The following is a 21,148-nucleotide window of genomic DNA, read 5'->3' as shown; positions in this document are numbered from 1 at the left end:
TATATATTAGTTTTAAATAAAATGTGAGTGAATGAGTTAGTAGAATGTGGGACTCTATTATCATTTATAGTAAAAATGAATCAGGACTTCTATTCTCGAACGGACTAAAATGGAAAAATGGGACTCTTATTCACATGCGAAGGGACTTAATACAATTTTTTTTTTATTATTGATCATGTATCATACGGAGTATTTAATTAAATTATACTACTAAAAATTATGATGGTTTTACATGGAGTACACATATTAAATTACTAATAATAGTTTCGATGCTATGTATAAAACCTATTCGTGATGGGCCTCCTGTACAGAATAGTTATTGGACCTGGTGAAGGCTTTTGAATGTGCTCAGCTCGTTAATGTTTATGCTGGTAAAAGCCCATATATAGTAGTGATAGCGATGAAACCCTTGTCTTAGTCCAACGTCAATCAGATCAAATTTTCTATAGCATATAAGCCTTTTGTCCTATATTTTTATTTTAAAGAATGATTAGAATTCTAATTTAATACTGTCGAGATTTATTCAAAAAAAAGGTTCGTACCTGGGAATACGGTCATTTTGTCTTTTGCTCTCATATCTAGTATAGAAGATATTGAGTTAAAGAGTTCTGCCAACTGTTTGCAAGTCAAATTCTTTAATATTGTCTGCTAAAAACAATAAATAAATTTACCTAAATATAGCTGTATTGACTATTTGACTATACAAATTTGATTTAGCAACAGAACTACATAGATAATTATTGACCCGCAATATGGGTATACCGTATATGGATATATGTAATTTTTTGCACTTATATAAACTTTTAAATATATTCCTTAACTTTGCTCACATGTCCTAACAGTTCTGCTCCCTTCTTTTTTTTAACCAGGAATCTGAAGTCAAAGAAATGGAAGTACAAAAGCAAATACTCCGTCCTCTCAAGATGAGTATCACATTTTTTTAAGATGTTCCATCATAATTCAGTTATTTTTATTTTTAGCAAAAATTATTTTTCTTACTTTATTCTTTACCTGCTTTATTTTATCTTCATTCTTCTATTTTTCTCTCTCTTATATTTTGTTCTTTCTATTTTAACATTTTGAATATCAATTTCTTAAATCTCATATCAAAAGAAGTGCTTCGCTTATCTCGGGATGGATGGAGTATGCAAGGAAATTTTGTGATGGGCCAAAAGTAAAATTTGTATTTTTATGCAATATATAGTACTTCGATTCCTCCTTTCCCAATTTTACACTATCATCTTCGATTTCTTCTTAGTCTCTTTTTATTACAGCCATTCAATTTGGAATAAACGTAATTACTCTTTTTAAATAAAAAAACCCTGGTTCTTCCAAAATGGCTCATTCGAATATGCTCATGCACTCGTCACTCAGATAAAAACAGCAAAAATCCTTGCAACCACAAAAACAAACAAAAGAACCCCATAAATAGAAGGAATAAATATATAAATATAACAAAAAAAAATAAAATGATAAACATGCCTTTTATGGGCTCACCCACAGCTGATCCAGTCCAAGGCACTTCAGTTCCCAAAAGAGAATATTCGAGTCTTCAACCTCACCCCACATTTGGATGGACATCTGTTATTGGGCCGTGGATCTCACGCGATAGCAAGGCAAGTGTGGAAAATGGTAAGTGGCCCTTAGAGAGAGTGAAAAGCCATGCAGTTTTCCGAAGCCAACCTACGAGAAGGCGTGTGAACTCACGCTCTCGGGAAAGATTCCTCCAACAGTCCAACCCCTCTGATTCTTCCACCCTCTACAAGAATATTCCGACCATAGAATTAATTTTGGAGAGCGAAAGAGAGAGAGACTGTGTGGTTTGTTTAATATTAGGCGAAAATATAGGGTAATAAACAATTACTCCACTAATCTTGTTGAAAATCTATTTTATTGGACATTGTAGGAAAATATTTTGTACTACATGAAATAGAAGAAGCAAGGTTGACATTTCCAACTTCTCCTTAAGTATGTGAATTTTTCCTTTTAATTCGCTTTTAAATTTTAATACTTTGCCAAAAGTTTGTTATAGGAGCATCCGCAATGGTGCTTAGGCCAGCCATAGGCCAGCCATTCTCTCTTCTGTCACGTCAGCAACAATAAAAAGCCCACCTGCCACGTCAGATTTAGGCTAGCCATAGGCCAGTCGCAATAAAAATAATTCAAAATATACTACATTTACGGAATTAAAATTGCGATATACGGAATTAAATTTACGACACATATACGGGAAAAATAATCCATTCCATTAAAAAAAAGTACAAAGATTTTAAAAAAAAGTACATGATTTTTTTTTTAAAAAAGGGCTTCAACACACGAGCCCCGCCACTCTCTACTCCTCATCGCCGTCGCCGTCGTCCTCGTCGTCGCCGCTGCCGCCACCCGTGGTATCTGAGCCCACGTCGGAACCCCCCAGCCGTGACCTCGCGATCTCTAAATCAGCACGCGTGCTCTCGAGCATCTCGTAAAGAAACCTCTTCTCCGTGGGGTCAGTGGCGTTCTTCCACTCTCGAAAGACCTGTAACATCTGAGCCTGCGTTTGGTTACGCGAATGGAGAGTGTACTCGAGTGGGGAGGCTGGGAGGGCGGAGGACTGGACCTCGCGGGGCGATAGGGGGGATCCGCCCCTCGCAGCCCGCTGCGCCCGCTTGTGTCCAACCGGGCGGGGGCGACCAATAAATGAAGGAGGGGATGGAAACTCCTCAGCATCCGGGGGGAGGTCGTGGGATCCGCCGCTGCTGCCGCTATAGTTGAGTCGCTGCTTCTTCGGCCACCCAGCGTCGCACCCCGCCCGGAACTTCTCGGAGTCCTTCAACAACAAGAAGCACTCCCAGAAGGTGAACTCCTTATACTTCCCCTCCAAGGGGAACTGACTCGCGGCGATCCTCCGGGCGTCGTCCTCAGTTTGCCCACTTCTGAGCTGACGGAGGGCGTTGGCGTACAAATTCGCAAAACGGCCCACCGCGGCCCTGGTGCGCTCCCACCCTTCTCGGACCTCCTCGTTGCTGTAGTCCTTCCCGTGCGGACAGTGGCTCTTATAGGCAGCCCTGATCTTCGCCCACATGTTGACGACCCGCTGGTTGTGCGCAACCAGTGGATCGTCGCACACCTCCAACCACCCCTTGGCCACCGCGGCGTACTCATCCTCCGTCCACTTCCTCCGGCCAGTGGCAGCGGGCTGCGATGACTCGCCGACCGCCTTGCCCTTCCCCTTCCCCCTCGTCTTCTTCTTCGGCGCGGCCGGCGCTGGAACGGGAGTATCATCGTCCCCGAGATCGATCCCCATATCATGCAATGACAGAAGGTCATCGCTAGAGAACTGCGTCTCCACCGGGGTCGACGTGTGAGACGAAGCCGTCAAAAAATCAAGCGAGGGCCGATATACCGCGTCCCCTCCCGATGACCCCTGCACCCCCTCCGGCATCCCGGGATGCATACCGTGCGACATCCTCCCCGGCATCCCCCCCTGCCACATCATCCCATCATCTGCTGCAGCATCATCTGCTGCTGCATCTGGGGCATCCCCCCCACCCGGGCGCTGACTGCCCGCCGCTCCCCTGCCTGCCGCTCGGCATCCCCCACGGCATACCCCCCTGGTTCCCCCCATCGCCCCCCCGGCGCACCAGCCATCATCCCCATCATCTGATTCCAAGGGATGTTAAATCCCGGGCCCATCTGCCCTCATCCAGATCCCACGGGTACTGTGGGAGTCTGAGAGCCGCTCGTCGCCGGACTGGACTCGTTGTTGTGATCCATCACTCGATGATGCTCTTGAACAGAAAGTTAGAGAGAGAGAAAACTCGTTAAAACAAGCGGTGCAAATGAAAATGAAACGAAAATCGCGTTTATTTATGATTTTATAAATTAAAAAAAAAATCGAAAATCGGCGCTGGCCGATCGGGCCTCCACAATGGCGGCTAGCCGATCGGCCAGCCCACGTCGATCCGCTCGCCGAAATCGCGTTTGCCGATTGCAATGGTTCGGCTAGCCGATCAGCTAGCGCGACGAATTGGCTAGCCGGTCGCTAGCCGACCATTGCGGATGCTCTAAGAGAATTTTATTAAAGACTACGCTAATAATTTTAACGATTTATTTCACATCTGAATTTCTAATTGAGTTGGTTGGTTGGCATCAATTCAATTAAACAATGTCTTTTAATATTTTCAAATTCACAGTCTTCTTATCAATTCGAGTGACTCCCTCAATTGTACTATAAATATACTCATATATTTATTCATATGTTTCGCTTAAATAATACTCCCTGCGTCCCCCGTTAGCAGTCACAGTTTGACCGGACACGTGTTTTAAGAAATGTAAAGAAAAGTTGATTGAAAAAGTTAGTAGATGATTTTATAATAAAATGTGAGTGAAGTGAGTTAGTGGGAGGTGGGACCTACTACCATTTATAGTAAAAATGAAATGTAACTCTTAATTGGGGACGGACCGAAATGGAAAAGTGTGACTCTTAATCAGGGACGGAGGGAGTATAATTATTTTAAATAATTCCATTTTTTTTTTAATTTAGTGGATTCAACCATTATAAACATAAACATAGTAGTAATATACTATAATTTTTATATTTTTACAAGTTCAATTTGTATAGGCCTATATAATAATCGGAGAGTAAATTTAGAGTTTACAAAAGTATCAATGATAATATTTATATCATTTTGAATTTCATTTATTAAAATAGTAAAATATTTTAAGCAATCAAAGTAGTAGTTATTTCTCCTCCTCGGAGTCAGATCTCACACTTGGATAATTGCATAGAAGTTTAGAAAAGATTGTTTAATGCGTTGAATATGGAGATAAAAATAGTTAAATCCATAAATAGAGACAATAATAATAATAATAATAATAATAATAATAATAATAATAATAATAATAATAATAATAATAATAATAATAATAATAATAAAGAGAGAGAAGGGTGCTTAAGACGTTGTTCGGTTGTCATGACTAATATCATATGATAAACCAATCAAGATTAAGTTGTGAGATTATTTTAGTTATGGAAGGATGAGTGGATGACTATGAATAATTATCTCATGGTTATTCATCTAAGATTAAGTTATGAGATTCAATCTCATGAACCAAACATAACACTACATGTTTAATCATTAGATATAATGTTTCAAACCGAACAACACCTAAAGTATCGTTCTGTTGTTAAGACTCATTATCACACACTTAGCCATCCAAAATTAGGATGTGAGAATTTAAAGGTAGCTATGACTCATTATCATATGATTATTCATGCAAGATTAAATTGTGAGATTCAATATTATGAACCATACATAATACGTATTCAATCACGAGATATAATTTTATAAATCAAATGACTCCAAGTATATTAGTTAGTATTAATTTTTTTCAAAAAATAAAATAAAATGACACTCCTTCAATACGAAGGTAGTTGGGATATTTCTTTTTGACACGAAAATTAAGAAATTGAGGAGTTAAATGTTAAAGAGTCGGATAAAGTTGGAGAAAAAAAGAGAAAGTGAAATATGCAAGAAAATAAAATTTTTGCCAAAAACAAAAGACTCAATTATCTTGGAACAACCTACAAAAGAATACTAGTATGACTTAACTAAAAAGAAAATGGAAAACAGGAGGCAAAAGTCGAGAAATAAAAAGGTCCAAGGACTAAAAAACAATTTAGTCCTGATGGACGCAGAGAGAGAAAAGGGCCCTCGATCTTATCTAAATTACAAAGCGTTACATCAATGGCAGCCCGGGCCCCACACATGAGAATCACTCCTCGAATATTCATCCTCTTCTCTCTTTCACACGCGCCTCTCTCTCTCTCTAGCAAATGCTATCATTCAAAGATTCGTTTGTACGCGACGGCCCGACCTCGACAACTCACGCACCCCTCGTTTTCTCCTTCCCTTCAAAACCAAAACCAAAAACACAAAGAAAATGGCAAACCAAAAAAAAAAGAAAAAGAAAAAGAAAAAGAAAAAAGAAACAGAGAGAGAAATAAATTCGCTCATAAAAATTGGCTTCTCTCTTTTCAAACTAAACCAATTTATATTCCTTTAGGTGATTCTACTTAGATACCTTTATTCTCGAATTTTCATTCGGATCTCTCCATGTTCAGACAAAACCAAAGCTTTCTCCCCCAATAAAATCTGGGTCCCCAGCTCCCTCCTTCTCCCAAACTCACCAATTAATCAAAATCACAAATTAAACAAACATGACGATCAACACCCACAATCATAATCACCATTTCCCTGAAAACATGCAGCAGTGCCAAGATCACATCCACGCCTTAGAAGAAGAGCGTCGCAAGATTCAAGTCTTCAGCCGCGAACTCCCCCTCTGCCTCGACCTCGTCACCCAAGGTATTTCCGCCAAACCCTAATTCTGCTTTTTTCGAAAATTCCGATTTTAATTTTGGGGGGAAAATGAAAATGATGGTGCAGCGATTGAGGCATGCAAGCAGCAGTTATCCGATACGACGACGGAGTACAATCTCAACGCCCAATCGGAATGCTCGGAGGAGACATCAAGCGACGCTCCACTTCTCGAAGAGTTCATTCCTTTAAAGAGGGGCGACGCCGAAGAGCTTGAATCTAAGAAGCCACCGCATAACATTGCTAAAGATGCCAAAATTTGCCAGAAATCGGACTGGCTTAGATCTGTTCAGTTATGGAATCAAACGCCAGATCTGCCCTCAGTAGAGGTGATTTTCATTTTATTAATCTTTATTTTATGCAAAATTGGTGTGATTTTGAGTTTTTAAATCGGGTGGGTTTTAGGATTCGCAGGCGAAAGTGGAGGTGAATAGAAATGGGAGCGGCGGTGCTTTTCATCCCTTTAAGAAAGAGAAAAGTCAGGTTGAGACTGCTAAGGCGGCGGCTGTTGCTCCGGCTCCGGTGAATAGGTCGGTGGCGCCGCCTTCGACGAGCTCCTCGGCGGATACCGGCGGCGGTGGGGAAAAGAAGGTGGATAATAAGGAAGGGCAGTCTCAAAGAAAGGCGAGGAGGTGTTGGTCAACTGAATTGCATAGAAAATTCTTACACGCCCTTCAACAACTTGGTGGCTCTCATCGTATGTACTAGAAACTTCCAATTCCATTTTTTTTTTAATTTTCTCTAATCATGATTATCGGTTAGTTAATTTTTTTGCTTCTCAATTTTGTGCAGTTGCAACGCCGAAGCAGATTAGGGAGTTGATGAAGGTGGATGGGCTCACTAATGATGAGGTTAAAAGCCATTTGCAGGTAATTAACTTTGTGATTTTAATTTATTTTTGTACTGGTAGTATGCAAGAAATAAAATGGGATAATTCAGATAATTAATTTTGTGATTTTAAATTTTTTTTGTACCACTATGCAAGAGAAAAATGGGAAAAAAAAGTGGATGGTAGTACAAATTGTCCGTGGCTGGCTAAAAGATTATCTTAGATTTGGTCTATCTTCATTGGGGGTCCTAGCTAGATATAGATGTGATATACCACGAGAAAATTGCTTGTCAAATTCATAATGGTGGGAATCAATATATACTCGAATAATTCCCAACTTGAAACAATAATCGACGAATCAATAACCTTTAAATTAGTTCCCTAGAAATAAGCTTCACAATCAAGATTGATCTCTCCTGTATTCTAGCATCCAATGCTTTCAAAATTCTTCATGATCAAGAATTTAACTTTTGATTGCTATTTACACAATTGGGTCAATTTGTGCAGAAATACCGTTTGCACTCGAGGAGACCTAGTCCTTCAATCCAAAACAACAACAGCTCACAAGCCCCTCAATTTGTGGTGGTGGGAGGGATTTGGGTGCCACCGGAATATGCCGCGATGGCAGCAACCGCCACGTCCGGTGGCTCCGGGGAGGCGTCAGGGGTGGCCACGTCGAACGGGATCTACGCGCCGGTCGCAGCGCTTCCGGCGTCATTCCGGGAGGCATCGGCCTCCCCGAAGGTGAGGCCACTACCGTCGGATGACGGTCCATCCGGCGGTTGCCTCAGCGATGGCGGAGGACAGTCGCATTCGCCTGCGACGTCCTCCTCCACGCATACAACTACTGCCTCGCCAGCTTACTGATCCTTTTTTTTTTTTACTATATAAGTTTGTGAAGAATTTGTGTAATTGTAGAAATATGTTACGGTGAAACTATAGAGGGGAAGAAAATGAGTCGATTTTTGGGTCACTTTTGTTTCGTCCATAATTTTGCTTGATAGAGGTTGTGGAGGCATGCACTTGATAGCGACAGTCCAGTTAATTTGATTAATTATGGATATAGTTTCCCATCGTGCTGGACCTTAATTAAATAAGGATTATTAATAAATCAAATGGCTTATGTAAAACAAATCAAATTGAAGCTGATTGGGTTTGTGCGAGTGCCATGCCTTTTCATCAATTCTGTGTGCTTTTCATTAATTTTGTGTGTTTGAAAGTTAACATCTTGTGGGCGTTAAATACCTTTTTTATAAACACCGCGGTTTAGAAGAGTTTAAATCCATCAAAATTCACAATAAATAAATAAATTATGATTCCTAGATAAATTAGTTAAATAAGAATTTAGCTCCTGTTGTAAAAGAGAATACAGTTGAGGTATTACTTTTGGTGTATGGAGATTAAAATATGAACATTTAGTACGTTAAATTAAGTATAATGATTATAAATTATACTAAAAAAGAGAATATAGAAGGGATAAAGATAAAATAAATAATTAAAGAGAAAGTAAAGTAAGAGAAAATAATTGGGTTGAATTTTATTATAAGAAAATAATAAAATATGACATAACTATAATAAAATGAAATTTATTACTCTATATATACAAATTTCATTACTTTTTACAAGTTAAGAAACGCTAAAGAATTCAATTATTGCGAAGTTTGTGATAGTTGTACTTGTATAGAAGGCGAAGAACTAGTAGTAAAAACTATAAATATTGATGTCGGTGTAGATACACTAATCAATAGTAGTAGTAGTTATATAATTTTACAACGTGACAAAAAAAAGGAACTCCTATCAATCCATCCACACTCCACGTATAGATCACAACAATATAGCTAGAGAACTTAATTAGATATATTGACTAATTAGAAACTTAAAATAAAATTTAATACTCCATCAGTCCCAGATTAAGAATCACTTTTTTGCCATAAAAGTCCGTCCCAATTTAAAAGTCACATTTAGAATTTTTCATATTTGGTCATATAATTTTACCCCATTGTTCATCCAAATTACATTAAAATATCATTATCTACATAAAAATAAAAAACTTAACATACTCTAAAAAATTGAAATGGACCCACCTTCAACCATCTCACTTCATTTATTACACACTCCACCATCTCACTTAATTTATTACACACTTCAACTCTTTCTTAAAACCCGAGTCATAACAATAAGTGACTCCTAATCCGGGACGGAGAGACTATATAGTTTGTGATTGATAATGAATGGATCCGTCTAACAAAATACTCCTACTAAACTCGTGGTTTGGCAAGGACACAGTTAATAGAATGAGATATCTGGTGTGCGTTTTTGGAAGCTTTTTAAGCATATTTTATGCTTTTGAAAATCTTATCAGAGAAGACAATCAGTGCATGCTATTTTTTTCCATTTAAGCGAATTTGCATATTTTCAATTAAACACTACACCAGTTATAACCCAAGCTGAATTCGCCTGTATAAATATCGGCTTTAATTCCTAAACAATTAATTTCTTGCGAATAAATTAAAAGCGTGACACGTGGATTTATAAAATTTCACGTATTAATTGTTAAGTGCGACATTAGCTGTAGTCATTTATTCAATTTCGATGGATCAACAACCAAACCTCTGGCCTATAGGTACTTAATTAACACAAGGAATATTCACATTAATTTCACCGTCACGCATAGGAGATAATGCAATGTACATCTTTAACACAAACCGGTCAGCAAATAGCAAAAATCATAATTATTTTTATTTATTTGTTAATTAGGTCAATGCTGCTGATGCTATTCCCACTTTGTGGAATCTATTATTTGACGAATTTCTTATCAGATTATAATATAATTTCTCTCTCTGTGTGTGTGGAGAAAGCAAAGTGGCCGGATTAACAATAACGCAACGAATTTATTTGCATTTTATGTCTAGATGCACTACTTGAACAGAAAATGAAATCAGAACCTTTTCTTGATTTAAGTTTTATTTGAGATTTTAATCATTTTTTTTGGGGTGGGGGGGGGGGGTTGAAATTTTTTAGTGGAACGGGTGGTTAGTTGTTATCGGAGATTAATTACTTAAGTTGAATTGAAAATACCATTAATTTGTTTCATTTAAATTGGGATTGATTTAATTTGATAGCTATATGAGAATGTTTTTAATATATTTTCAGATTTAAACCCTAAGCAAAATACCAGGACGGTCGTTGGACACCTAAAAGAAAAGGTGAAAAAAAATATGGAGTACTAAGGAATTGAAATAATTGGAAATAAATAAATTGAGACATGGAAGCTAGACTTCATTTCACCGTAACGTGAAGACAAATATTTGAAGGCAACATAACGTAAAAAGACGAAATTTGTTGTATATTGGTGATGGGGGCCTACCCAAGAATATTCTGGCTGCAGTAGAAGCATATTATCGCTAAATAATCTTTAATTAAATAATTAATTGGTTAAACTGTTGTTAGTGTGATACTAGTGAGCGATGATTTGATTGGAGGCTGTATTCAGCATTTGTTTATATTATCTTGTTGCTAACAGGAAAAAAAGATATTCTGATCCCTAGAGAATCTTTCCTTCTCTAAGATACCTATTTATTGTCGGCTTATATAAATTAATTTTGCAACTGTGTGTCAACCACCGTGTTCATTAATATTCGACCTAATTTTTTTAAAAAAAGACTTTTAAAATTTCTACACACCCACACACAGAGAGCAGTTTAATAATGTAGACACAATGCTGGCTATGGTATATTCAATTATTTTCCAGTATAATAGTAGTACCAAAGTAGATCATACATTTATTATGTATTTATGTGACCTTTAATCAAAAATCGTTTCCTCAACATTAATCACTATATGTAGTAGTATCAATTTTAAAAAAAAATTAATTTAAGCAAAACATAAATTTTCTGATAAATGGGTTATTTAAAGAATGAAAAAGGTAAAACTATAATAATGAACTTTTACAAGTGCTTTTATTATTTAATTTTCTCTCGTTAATGCGATACATGTAGGCCAAATATGTCTTGGTACATTAGTACCCTTCCAAATGTAGAAAGAATCGAATAAAAGCCTGAATTTCCATATTGAGATGAATATTTTTAAAAAATAGTTTCAAGATCTCAAGAGTGCTAAATCATATTGGCATTCCATGTCAGGCCTTGCTCCATTACAATCGGCTAAGTTAACGTGCGCTCATAATAAACTTAGTGTAACACTAGACATGCCACGTTTCATATATAACCATCACTATTAAATAGTAATAGTAATTTATTTATTAATCACGATCTATGTGATAATTATAAGTTATTTTCAAATTACTTCTGTATCTTAAAATTTCAAAATATTTACATGTATCCGAAATCACCGAATGAATAAATTTATGTCTTGAAATTAACTTGATAAATCCTAACCCATGAGTATTATAATAATATTAATAATTAAATAATAGACATTAAAACGTGTGTGTGTATGTGTGTGTGTGTGTGTGTGTGTGTGTGTGAGTGAGAGAGAGAGAATCCATCTATAAGTGGCCTTTGGAGTGGTGGTTGAGACATATGTCCCTTGCTGCCATCGAAACAACAATGTATTTTGAAAAGGACAACTACAAAAACGCCAAAGTTTGGAATGCATGTCTGATAATTCAAAGCTATTTTAGGAGTACAATTTATTTTACTAATAATTTAAGTCGACTAAGCTTCCCAAGTATTGGTGCTTATCTCCCGGGGTCAACATTTTCCAAATAAAAATGGATCTCATTTCTACATTTCCTAGATACTCCCTATCAGTACCTTGATGGCTTAATCACTTCAATTTTTCTAACCAAACATTTCACGATGCATCCAACTTTTGTTGATAACATTTAATAGCAATGACTACTAGAGGGATGCTTGGGAATATGCTCACATAATGGGTTTACATTGTGTGGGTCGGCTTATTTTCTTTCTCATACAACGACATGTTTTGAGCTTAAAATTGAATCAATAAAGTATTTAATATCTGGTTGCAGACAACTGTTTGTATATGGATATTTTATGTTTTGGGTTGGTTTGACATTGTATATTTTAAAGTAAGACTCTCACTATATTCAGATAGATGTTTGACACCACCTAAAAGAGTTATTGTTGATTGTATCGTTCTGTATATTCTGGCAGACGCGTCATGCTATTAAATTGGTGATAATAAATTATTGGTTGTCAAGATTTAGGATCTAAATATCTTAGCTAACCAAGGATTAGTTCTAACATATGATCGACAGACAGCTAAGGAGTTATTAAATAGTGTTAACTTTGTTCTAGACTTCTAGCATATAGTATGACTTATTACATGAATAGACCTTTACTAGCACATCCGTACACATCCTTGTTGATTGCCCTTCATTAGTTATTTTTTCAAATCGCAAGTGTTAACCTTGTTCTTGCATTTAGAATGACTTAGTACGTGATTAGTATGGCTTTTGATAACTCCTACAGTCACTGTACGAAAAGACCCATTATCAAGCACATACACATGTAGTACGTACTTTATCAAAGCTGACTTAGAGAAGTATGTCTCCATTTGGCTTTTGTATATAGCAATTTCTACGACCATCATTTTTCTCATTTTTGAATATTGAAAGTACTTATTATGGAAAGATACACATAGAAAGGGGAGTAGTATATACGACTTGCGTAAATTAAACCGTTTATGAAAAATCGAAAGTATGATCTATTTAGTGCAGACAACAAATTCCACAGGATCATGATGTTGTTAATTTAACTCGAAACTAGTACCTTTATGGACTTATCTTACATAATTTATTTATGACACGATTTATTATCTATCTATAAAAAATTAATTTAACGTATTAATAATCCACTCCTCTGCCAGATGTGGATTGATTCTCATGAAGTCTAATCCCTGGCCCCAACTATGTCGATTTAGAAGGTTAAATCGATATATCTAGGCAAAAACTTAGTTTGATTACTTAATTAAAAGTTAATTGGAGAAAATTAGATCTCTTAAAGTCTAAAATCCATAATTATTGATTCTCTATCAGACTTTATTAAAATTAGATTTAACAAAACTAATGAAAATTAAAGAAAGGGGTCGAAATAACAAAATGCACGAGAAACCATCTCTATGGTGTAGAGCACTTTTCTAGATTTATAAAGTATGCCATGGAATTCGTGTTGAAATTGTAACATGAAATATCTCTAATGAAGCCCAAATAATTACACCAATCAGTGTTTCGGCAGCCCGATGATAATAGCTCACAATAATTGCTAGCTAATTGAGTACTAGCGTCCAGCCCAATTACATGAATCAGAGATAGAAATATAAATATAAATAAATTAAAAAGAGAGATGAAAAGAATGCAAAAGTATGAGTTCCATAATCATTTGAATATAGCTTCTAGACCAATACTATTACATCTGAATTTATTCTCTTTCAGTTACAGCAATACGAATTTACAACTACTTGATCTGTTCCAAAAATATCCCCATTCTATGCAAGAAAGCAAGAATCTATGGACAAATTTACATCACCAAACCAAATAAGTGAGTCCAAAAGTCACCTTACTAGTATCACATCTTTTGACACCACATGCCAACTGTTTGAAAGATTTGCGTGCTCCTACAGCTTAAACATAAGTGCCCTTTCCCATTTTTGGGGATGATAAGGAATTGGACTAACAATTCTAACAGCCTGAGGCAGAGGCAGCTCATCATCTATATAAGGAATTTTTTCGTGCCAAACAAAACCATTCTCATGCTCATATTTCTGGAGCAACCCATCCAACTCATCAATCACTTGATGATATACTAATCTCCATGACTCTTCTTTTGGAATGATTTTCTTTGCTTTTGCTAAAGCCCAACGAAGAATTCCAATTCCTATGCCAATGTTACCATCGGTTCTTAGACCTTGCACGTGGTATTTGTAACTCGTCAACTCGTGCACTGTTTTGCAACATAACAAAAAATCCTGCAGGGGGTGCACCAAAATTACATATCTACAATATTAAATATATCACCAACTAGGTGAAAGGCAGCAAATATTCATAAACACTTATAGTGACATCTATATCATTAACCTCAGGCACTTTATGCATTCAGTTTGTGAACTTGTTATCATGGAAAAAATGTTAAGAGCTAAACATGACAATATATTGCTTAATAATTTACAAAATGTTTGATTTGTCTCAAGCAAAGGACATCCTTACCAGAAATCGTGGCGAAATATCCTTGCATTCTTTGGCTGCACCTTGCAAGATATTAATAGCTTCAACCAAAAAGTCTGCCACACCGCAGTGTAATTTTGCCAATAAACCCCCTGTATTTCCATTTTCTTGAGCCTTTCTAGCAGAGACAGCCTATGAAATTCAAGATGAAGTTATAATACAAGACTAAGACTTTACGTGCACACCATTCATATCAGAGGCTGCTTAGTTCGGTAGTAGAGGAGATAATTGGAGCAAATATCACATATAACTTTCATTACCTGGGCATCTGCCAAGCAAACAAGACTCATAACAGACAACACACTAGATATAGCTTCCGGCGGCCTTTCTTGGGTCCAAGATAAATTTGTATGAAGTTCGTGAGCTGCATAGCTATATACTCCTGCGGCTTTCCTGAAGAGAGTGGCAGATTGGACTAGATCTACAGCGACGAACAAGGAACTAGTAGTGTTTCATTACTTATGAATGTAGAATGATAGAGACAGCTCTATGTGGAAGAGGTATGCTTACCTGATGATAGAACTTCAAGAGCCTGCTCACGAAGCAACGAGCCATAAAGGAAAAGGGACATCCCAAGCTCAAAATAAATATCATTAACCTGATATAACTTTGGACCCTGAAAGTGAAAAAGAGACGGTGTGGAAAGCACACTACTCCATCTCAGCTTAAGCTCGGTAATCCAGTACATAACTTGACGGCTTTTGGCATTAACAATGATGTGATGAATGAGGTTATCCAACAGAGGTAAATACTTTTCCAGCTTTTGAATGTCCTGGAGAGTTGCAAACAAATAAACAAATCATGAAATTTGCAAAATATCAACAAAACTGCTTTAGAGCCTACATAGAACTCAACTCAATCAACCATAACCAATACTAAAGTTATCTCTAGCAGTTACATATCCAGAACTCCTAACACAAAACAAAAATATAGGCGTCACGCGTTCCATCGAGATTACTTTTCCAAATGCATTATAATTGCAGCAGTAGATAGTCTGTAATGCGTATGAAGCTCTTCAAAATACTTAAAATCTAGTATACCTGTTCACAACGGGATGTCAGGCCTCCCGACATTTCCCTAGCAATGGCCTCGGTAATGAAGGTGCTAGCATTGATGGTGTCCTCGATTGCTTTACGCTTGGAGCTCAACTCTTTAAGTTGTTCTAGAGTGCCAGAATCGCTAGCCGCAATCACATCTTCATATACCACCTAGCCAATTACAAGATGTATGGATCAATCATCAATTGATTCGGTTTTACTCGGTTTTTAACTTCGAAACACCAACTCAGCCCATTAATAGAGCTAACTAAAAGCAAAATGTATGATGCAGAGCTATTCACTAATTCATAGTCGTTTTGATCAGAACAAAACGAGTCTCATGAAAATAGCTTGAAACATCCTTTATACCCTTAATTCGCAACACAACAGCATAATTAAACACTAGTATACGAAGATGTTGTTGTACATACCGGCTTAGTTTTCAGCTTTGAAAGGCCTGGATAACTGATCATCATCTTCACCGACAAAATTAACAATCACAAACAAATTTACACCGCAAAGGAGGAGACAGTGCTGATTCCTCGGACGATCCCTATTCAGATTCAGTACCATAAAATAGCGTTGATTAGAAAGGTCAACAAACCCAAGCGCAATACGACGCCGTATGAAGGGGTTTAAGAATCTGATAATCAGCAATTCTGGTTGGCAGTTGAGATTCGGAACGGAGCGGCAGTTTTACAGGAAACGCCCTAGAAAATTATTAATGAAATATCTCGCAATGAACTTGAAATTGAACCTCATATATATTTTAATCATATTGATCGTTGAGAGGATTATTATGGATTTTGGGTCGTTATCAGATTTATTTTCCTTCTCAGCTAAGAGTTACGAGTGTGGAATGTGGATATTTATAGGATGAAGCGTTGGGCTCGGATTCTGATCTTATTGGGCTTAGTTTTCTGGCCCATTATACCTTTTGCTATACAAATGCTTGCTTTAATAACAATAGCAACGTTTTTTGGATACTAGATCTCTACATATCCAACATAAAAATTGTATAATACTTATAAGCTTATTACACGTGTTCTGTATATCTTCATGTTACTAGTTGATTTTACAGTCAAAGTACACATCTTATGTTTCAAAATTATTCGTGAACAAAAGAAACAAACAAAAAATGATAAATAATCACAACCTTTAATGAACTTAAACCCGACAACTTTGTCATTCTACCACTACATCAATACAATCATATTATGTTATTGTTAATTGCGTAAAGAGTTGATATATGTATTCGATTTGAGTATTTATATTTCCATTCACAAGTCACTTATATCTCGAATTTTGTTTAATCAGGTAATATGTGGAATGGGAATTTTGAGCGCAGAAGGCTAAAAAGCCTAGAAAATGAAATCCCATTTTTGATGATGTGGATTGTAAATGTACGTTTATTTTAAATAAGAAGTGGCCTTATGGAAATACCCAAGGAAAATTATTTGGGCCTAGGCCCAATTATCCTATTGTGAATTTCTGCTGGGGATTCTAATAGAGTAGTAACTTTTTCTTTCTTAGTTTAGAGTATTTTACTCCGTCCGTTCCATAGTAATAGAGTTATTTTATCATTTTGGTACATTCCATAGTAATAGAGTCATTTTCCTTTTTAGTAAAAGTCAACACATTTTTCCAAGCCTACTTTACTTTCTCTAACTTTGTTCTCTCTTCATCTCTCTACCTTTTTCATTTTCCACTATACTCTCCCTTTACTTAACTCACCTAACACAATTTTTGTTAATCTCCGTGCCGAAAAGAAACGCCTCCATTGCTATGGAATGGAGGGGGTACGTACATGATTGAGAGATTCTCTTTATATTTTGTTTTCGTACTTCTATTGTCTTAAATTTCAACAAATATGCAAAACTGAGTAATCAAGAATATCAATTTGTTCACCCCCAACTAAACAATAAAATAAAATTCCAACAAAGGAATAAGCCCCTCAACACATACAAACCCTCACTCTCGAAAACAGATCAAAAGCGATATGGATTGTTCCATCAACTCGGCATCTAATCCCTAATCTAGATAAGCATAATTTTATGTTAACTTTCCAAACTTCTCATAATCATACTAGCAAAATAAACACTTGTCACAAAAATATTGTTGCAACTTGCAATGATATTTACTAAGTATTTAGTACTCGCTTTTAAAAATTTTACTACTAGTTTAAAATTCTAAAACCGAATCCAATCCTATACAAAGTGTACGGCACATGTGCTGCACATAATCGTCTGCTAACACGTTTGTAATGATCAAAGATTTGAATGGAGTTAATGCCGTAAATAGTTAAAACAAATGGAATTATTTTGCCGTCAGTCATTAATTAACGAGACCACCATGCAACTTGAGTAAAGGGGCACACCACTTTGGCTATAATTGGACAATTTTCAACCACTAACGGTGCATAATCAATCATGATGAGTCCATGACCTAACTTATTGGTTAGTGACTTACAATGTAAAGTCCATTCTTATTTTTTTCAATTTCGTATTAAAATAATTGAATTGATTTGAAATTGAAGAATATCTCCAATGATGAAAATGTGGTTTTGAGGCCCTAATGAAGCCTCGAAACGTCGTTACACTTTCATATGGAGTAGTTGTTAGTGGCTAAATTCTCGACCTATGTATAAACAAGAATTAAGAATCTCGTTAGTCAACTTAAATACCTAGCGCATTAAGTCTAAAAATCCATTAGTCTTTCTAACCACAATGCTCACTAACAATTGTTAATAACCTTTTTAGATTATGTAATCTTAGTTTTATACAAAAATAATCAAAAGGCGCGAATAAATTCAAAAGGGTTAACCGTCACCTTTACTCCACCAAGATTCTCAGTGAAAAAATCTGTCACTATAAGTTTGTGCTCATGTTCACTAATTCTCCAACTCACCTTATTTTTTGTGTTTGCAGCTATGGTTTCTACATCTCCTCCTCAGCCCAAGGTAATAATAATTACGACTATAGTCCATTTAAATTGTTCCATGATGAAAATCCAATTTGACAGAATTTTAATATGTTTTAGGAGGCTCCATATAGTGAAAAAAGTGGTGAAAATCATCGAGTTCGAGAGGCAAAATGGTGGTACTCGACTTTTCACACTGTCACGGCCATGATCGGTGCCGGAGTTCTAAGCCTACCCTACGCCATGGCTTACTTAGGCTGGTACTACTAAATTGACGATTATTAATATTAATATTATTATTATTATTATTATAATTTTTTTTAATTTAGTATAGTAATTTATTTAAATTAATTTTAGGGGTCCGGGGACACTGGTGATGGTATTTTCGTGGTGCATAACGCTCAACACAATGAGGCAGCTGATCCAGCTCCATGAGTGTGTCCCCGGCGTCCGGTTCGACCGGTACTACGATCTGGGACGACATGCGTTCGGGCAGAGGCTCGGGAAATGGATCGTACTCCCCCAGCAGTTGATCGTCCAAGTCGGGTGCAACGTGGTGTACTTGGTCACAGGAGGAAAATGTCTGAAGAAATTCATGGAGATTGCCTGCACCAATTGCACTCCAATCAAACAATCTTATTGGATTGCAATTTTTGGAAGTATCCACTTCTTCCTATCTCAGATGCCAGACATCAATTCCATCTCTGGTGTCTCATTGGCTGCAGCAATCATGTCACTAAGGTTTAATTCAACCCTAGTCCAAGTCTTCGCTAATACTTTTTAATGAGATGCTAATTTGTGCGTCTAACTATACCATCGAAACTTTATAAAATGTTTTTATTGTTGGTGTTCCAACTAAAATTAGGAGACACAAATCAAAGCATCTTAAAAAGCAAAATATTAAAATAATTTGTCTTCAATTTAGGGATGTTTTTTTTTTCGTCTTAAATTATGATTATTTAAAAAAAAAAATAAACACTAGTAATTGCGTCGCATTTTTTTTTCTTGAAAAGATAATTTTTTTTAGTGATTATATTATATTTGGAAACTTCTGGCTTTGGCAGCTACTCAACCATTGCCTGGGTGGGGAGCCTGAGCCGGGGGCGGGCCCCGGATGTGAGCTACGAGTACAAGAAAACGAGCGACGTGGATAGCATGTTTCGAGTGTTCAATGCGTTGGGGCAGATCACGACGGCTTTCGCTGGCCATGCAGTGATTTTAGAGATCCAGTCCACCATTCCATCGGCCCCTGAGAAGCCCTCAAGCATTGCGATGTGGCGGGGCGCCGTGTGGGCTTATTTCGTTAATGCCATATGCTATTTTCCGGTGGCGCTCGTCGGATACTGGGCCTTTGGACAGGATGTCGCGGACAATGTGCTCGTCGCCCTAGAAAAGCCGGCGTGGCTCATTGCCGCCGCCAATTTGATGGTTTTTGTCCATGTTATTGGCAGCTATCAGGTCAATATTTCCTAGTCCAACATTTATAGCGATTCAATTACAGTGGGACGAAGAGAGTATAATTTAATTTTGACCAGTCATTTACTTCAAATCCGCTATAACCTTTGTAGATATATGCAATGCCATTTTTTGAGGTTGTGGAGAAGACATTGGTTGCAAGATTTAAAGTAACACATGGGCTAGGGCTCAGGCTCTTTGTTCGTTCTACTTATGTTGGTAAGGGATTTTTTAACCAATTTATTCATTAAATATTTATAAATCATTTCACTTCAAAGTATAGTTCATATAACAAACATGATCAAATTCGTAGAGTACATTATTTTTCCTCATGGTGTGCAGCATTTACTACGTTTGTTGCTGTGACTTTCCCATTTTTTGGCGACCTTCTCGGTCTGTTTGGTGGCTTTGGTTTTTCTTCAACTACTTATATAGTGAGTTTAAGCATATTTTTTATTCACTTTCTTGAATTTTTGTAAATATTCATCCTTAATTTGCAATGTAACTTTTGTGGGCTTTGATGCAGTTGCCCTGCATACTTTGGTTGAAAATTAAAAAGCCACAGAGGTTCAGCTTGTCGTGGACATTCAATTGGGTAACTCCAAATTAAAAAGCTTGTTTTGCTGTCTCCGTTTACATATTTATGTTTTTTTTTAATCTTGATCTAATATATATCTCACTCATTTATTATGCAAGAGAGTTCTGATATATAAAGAGGCACTATTGGCATGCTAATATTTGATTTTTGTTGGAATTTTCAGGGATGCATACTTTTTGGAGTGTTCATCTTGTTTACATCAACAATAGCTGGAGTGCGAAACGTCGTCGTCGATTCTTCAACCTATGACTTCTACTCATAAAATAAATCCTACTATTGTGGAGTAGTTCGAATTAAGTCTTTGATTTGCTAATTATGTGTGGTGTTGAAAATTGAAGATCTTCAAGACTTCAAATGTATCACAGTGATCAAAAGATCGACAACTGAACTACTGAAAACTCTTTTTGTTAGTCAAGAGTAATACTTGTATTTTTGCCTAACCTTTGTAATTTTGGAGGTACAAATATATAACATGGTCTAATAAAAATGATTTTGCAGCGATATGGTCGATTTGCTCTAGCTTTTCACCGGCCAAAGAAAATAATTTTATTAAGTGCCCTCGGTCGTTAAATCATATACGTACGGAGAATATATAATAGGAGTAGGAATTCAGTAAGAATTAATTTTTATATGATTAGATGAGGATAAAATGAAAAAAAGTAGTACTAAAATTTGCCAAAGTATACCATTCCCACCGCTTCATTATTCACTATCTTTACCTGTAGTATTACACCATCCACT

General features: G+C 36.7%; 3 protein-coding genes across 5 annotated transcripts; 2 read left to right on the top strand and 1 right to left on the bottom strand.

The window, feature by feature from the left end:
- Positions 1 to 5,929: 5,929 nt before the first annotated feature.
- Positions 5,930 to 8,164, top strand: LOC125216054 (transcription factor HHO2-like). 2 transcript variants are annotated; one of them, XM_048117664.2, is made up of 5 exons: positions 5,930 to 6,350; positions 6,432 to 6,691; positions 6,777 to 7,059; positions 7,155 to 7,231; positions 7,699 to 8,164. In XM_048117664.2, the coding sequence occupies exons 1-5, from the start codon at positions 6,203 to 6,205 to the stop codon at positions 8,056 to 8,058; spliced, it is 1,128 nt and encodes a 375-aa protein (XP_047973621.1). In that variant the 5' UTR covers positions 5,930 to 6,202; the 3' UTR covers positions 8,059 to 8,164. The 2 variants fall into 2 exon arrangements, with proteins under 2 accessions (XP_047973621.1, XP_047973620.1); XM_048117663.2 differs by having other exon boundaries at positions 5,931 to 6,350; positions 6,768 to 7,059.
- Positions 8,165 to 13,527: 5,363 nt separating this feature from the next.
- On the bottom strand, positions 13,528 to 16,261 carry LOC125210778 (Endosomal targeting BRO1-like domain-containing protein). The gene is made up of 6 exons (XM_048110364.2): positions 15,867 to 16,261; positions 15,439 to 15,606; positions 14,909 to 15,170; positions 14,659 to 14,819; positions 14,381 to 14,530; positions 13,528 to 14,142 (listed from the first exon to the last, which is right to left on the bottom strand). The coding sequence occupies exons 1-6, from the start codon at positions 15,909 to 15,911 to the stop codon at positions 13,792 to 13,794; spliced, it is 1,137 nt and encodes a 378-aa protein (XP_047966321.1). The 5' UTR covers positions 15,912 to 16,261; the 3' UTR covers positions 13,528 to 13,791.
- Positions 16,262 to 18,237: 1,976 nt separating this feature from the next.
- On the top strand, positions 18,238 to 20,817 carry LOC125211658 (lysine histidine transporter-like 6). 2 transcript variants are annotated; one of them, XM_048111549.2, is made up of 8 exons: positions 18,247 to 18,394; positions 18,475 to 18,614; positions 18,712 to 19,095; positions 19,419 to 19,812; positions 19,923 to 20,028; positions 20,152 to 20,243; positions 20,336 to 20,404; positions 20,571 to 20,817. In XM_048111549.2, the coding sequence occupies exons 1-8, from the start codon at positions 18,365 to 18,367 to the stop codon at positions 20,667 to 20,669; spliced, it is 1,314 nt and encodes a 437-aa protein (XP_047967506.1). In that variant the 5' UTR covers positions 18,247 to 18,364; the 3' UTR covers positions 20,670 to 20,817. The 2 variants fall into 2 exon arrangements, with proteins under 2 accessions (XP_047967507.1, XP_047967506.1); XM_048111550.2 differs by lacking the exon at positions 20,152 to 20,243 and having other exon boundaries at positions 18,238 to 18,394.
- The last annotated feature ends 331 nt before the right edge of the window (positions 20,818 to 21,148 follow it).

The sequence above is a fragment of the Salvia hispanica genome, chromosome 3 (genome assembly GCF_029641045.1).
Source record: "Salvia hispanica isolate PSC_SH4W2 chromosome 3, Shi_PSC_v1, whole genome shotgun sequence".
NCBI lineage: Eukaryota > Viridiplantae > Streptophyta > Magnoliopsida > Lamiales > Lamiaceae > Salvia > Salvia hispanica.
The sequence above is the reverse complement of the archived record's forward strand: the minus strand, read 5'-3'. Positions and strand labels throughout refer to the sequence as shown.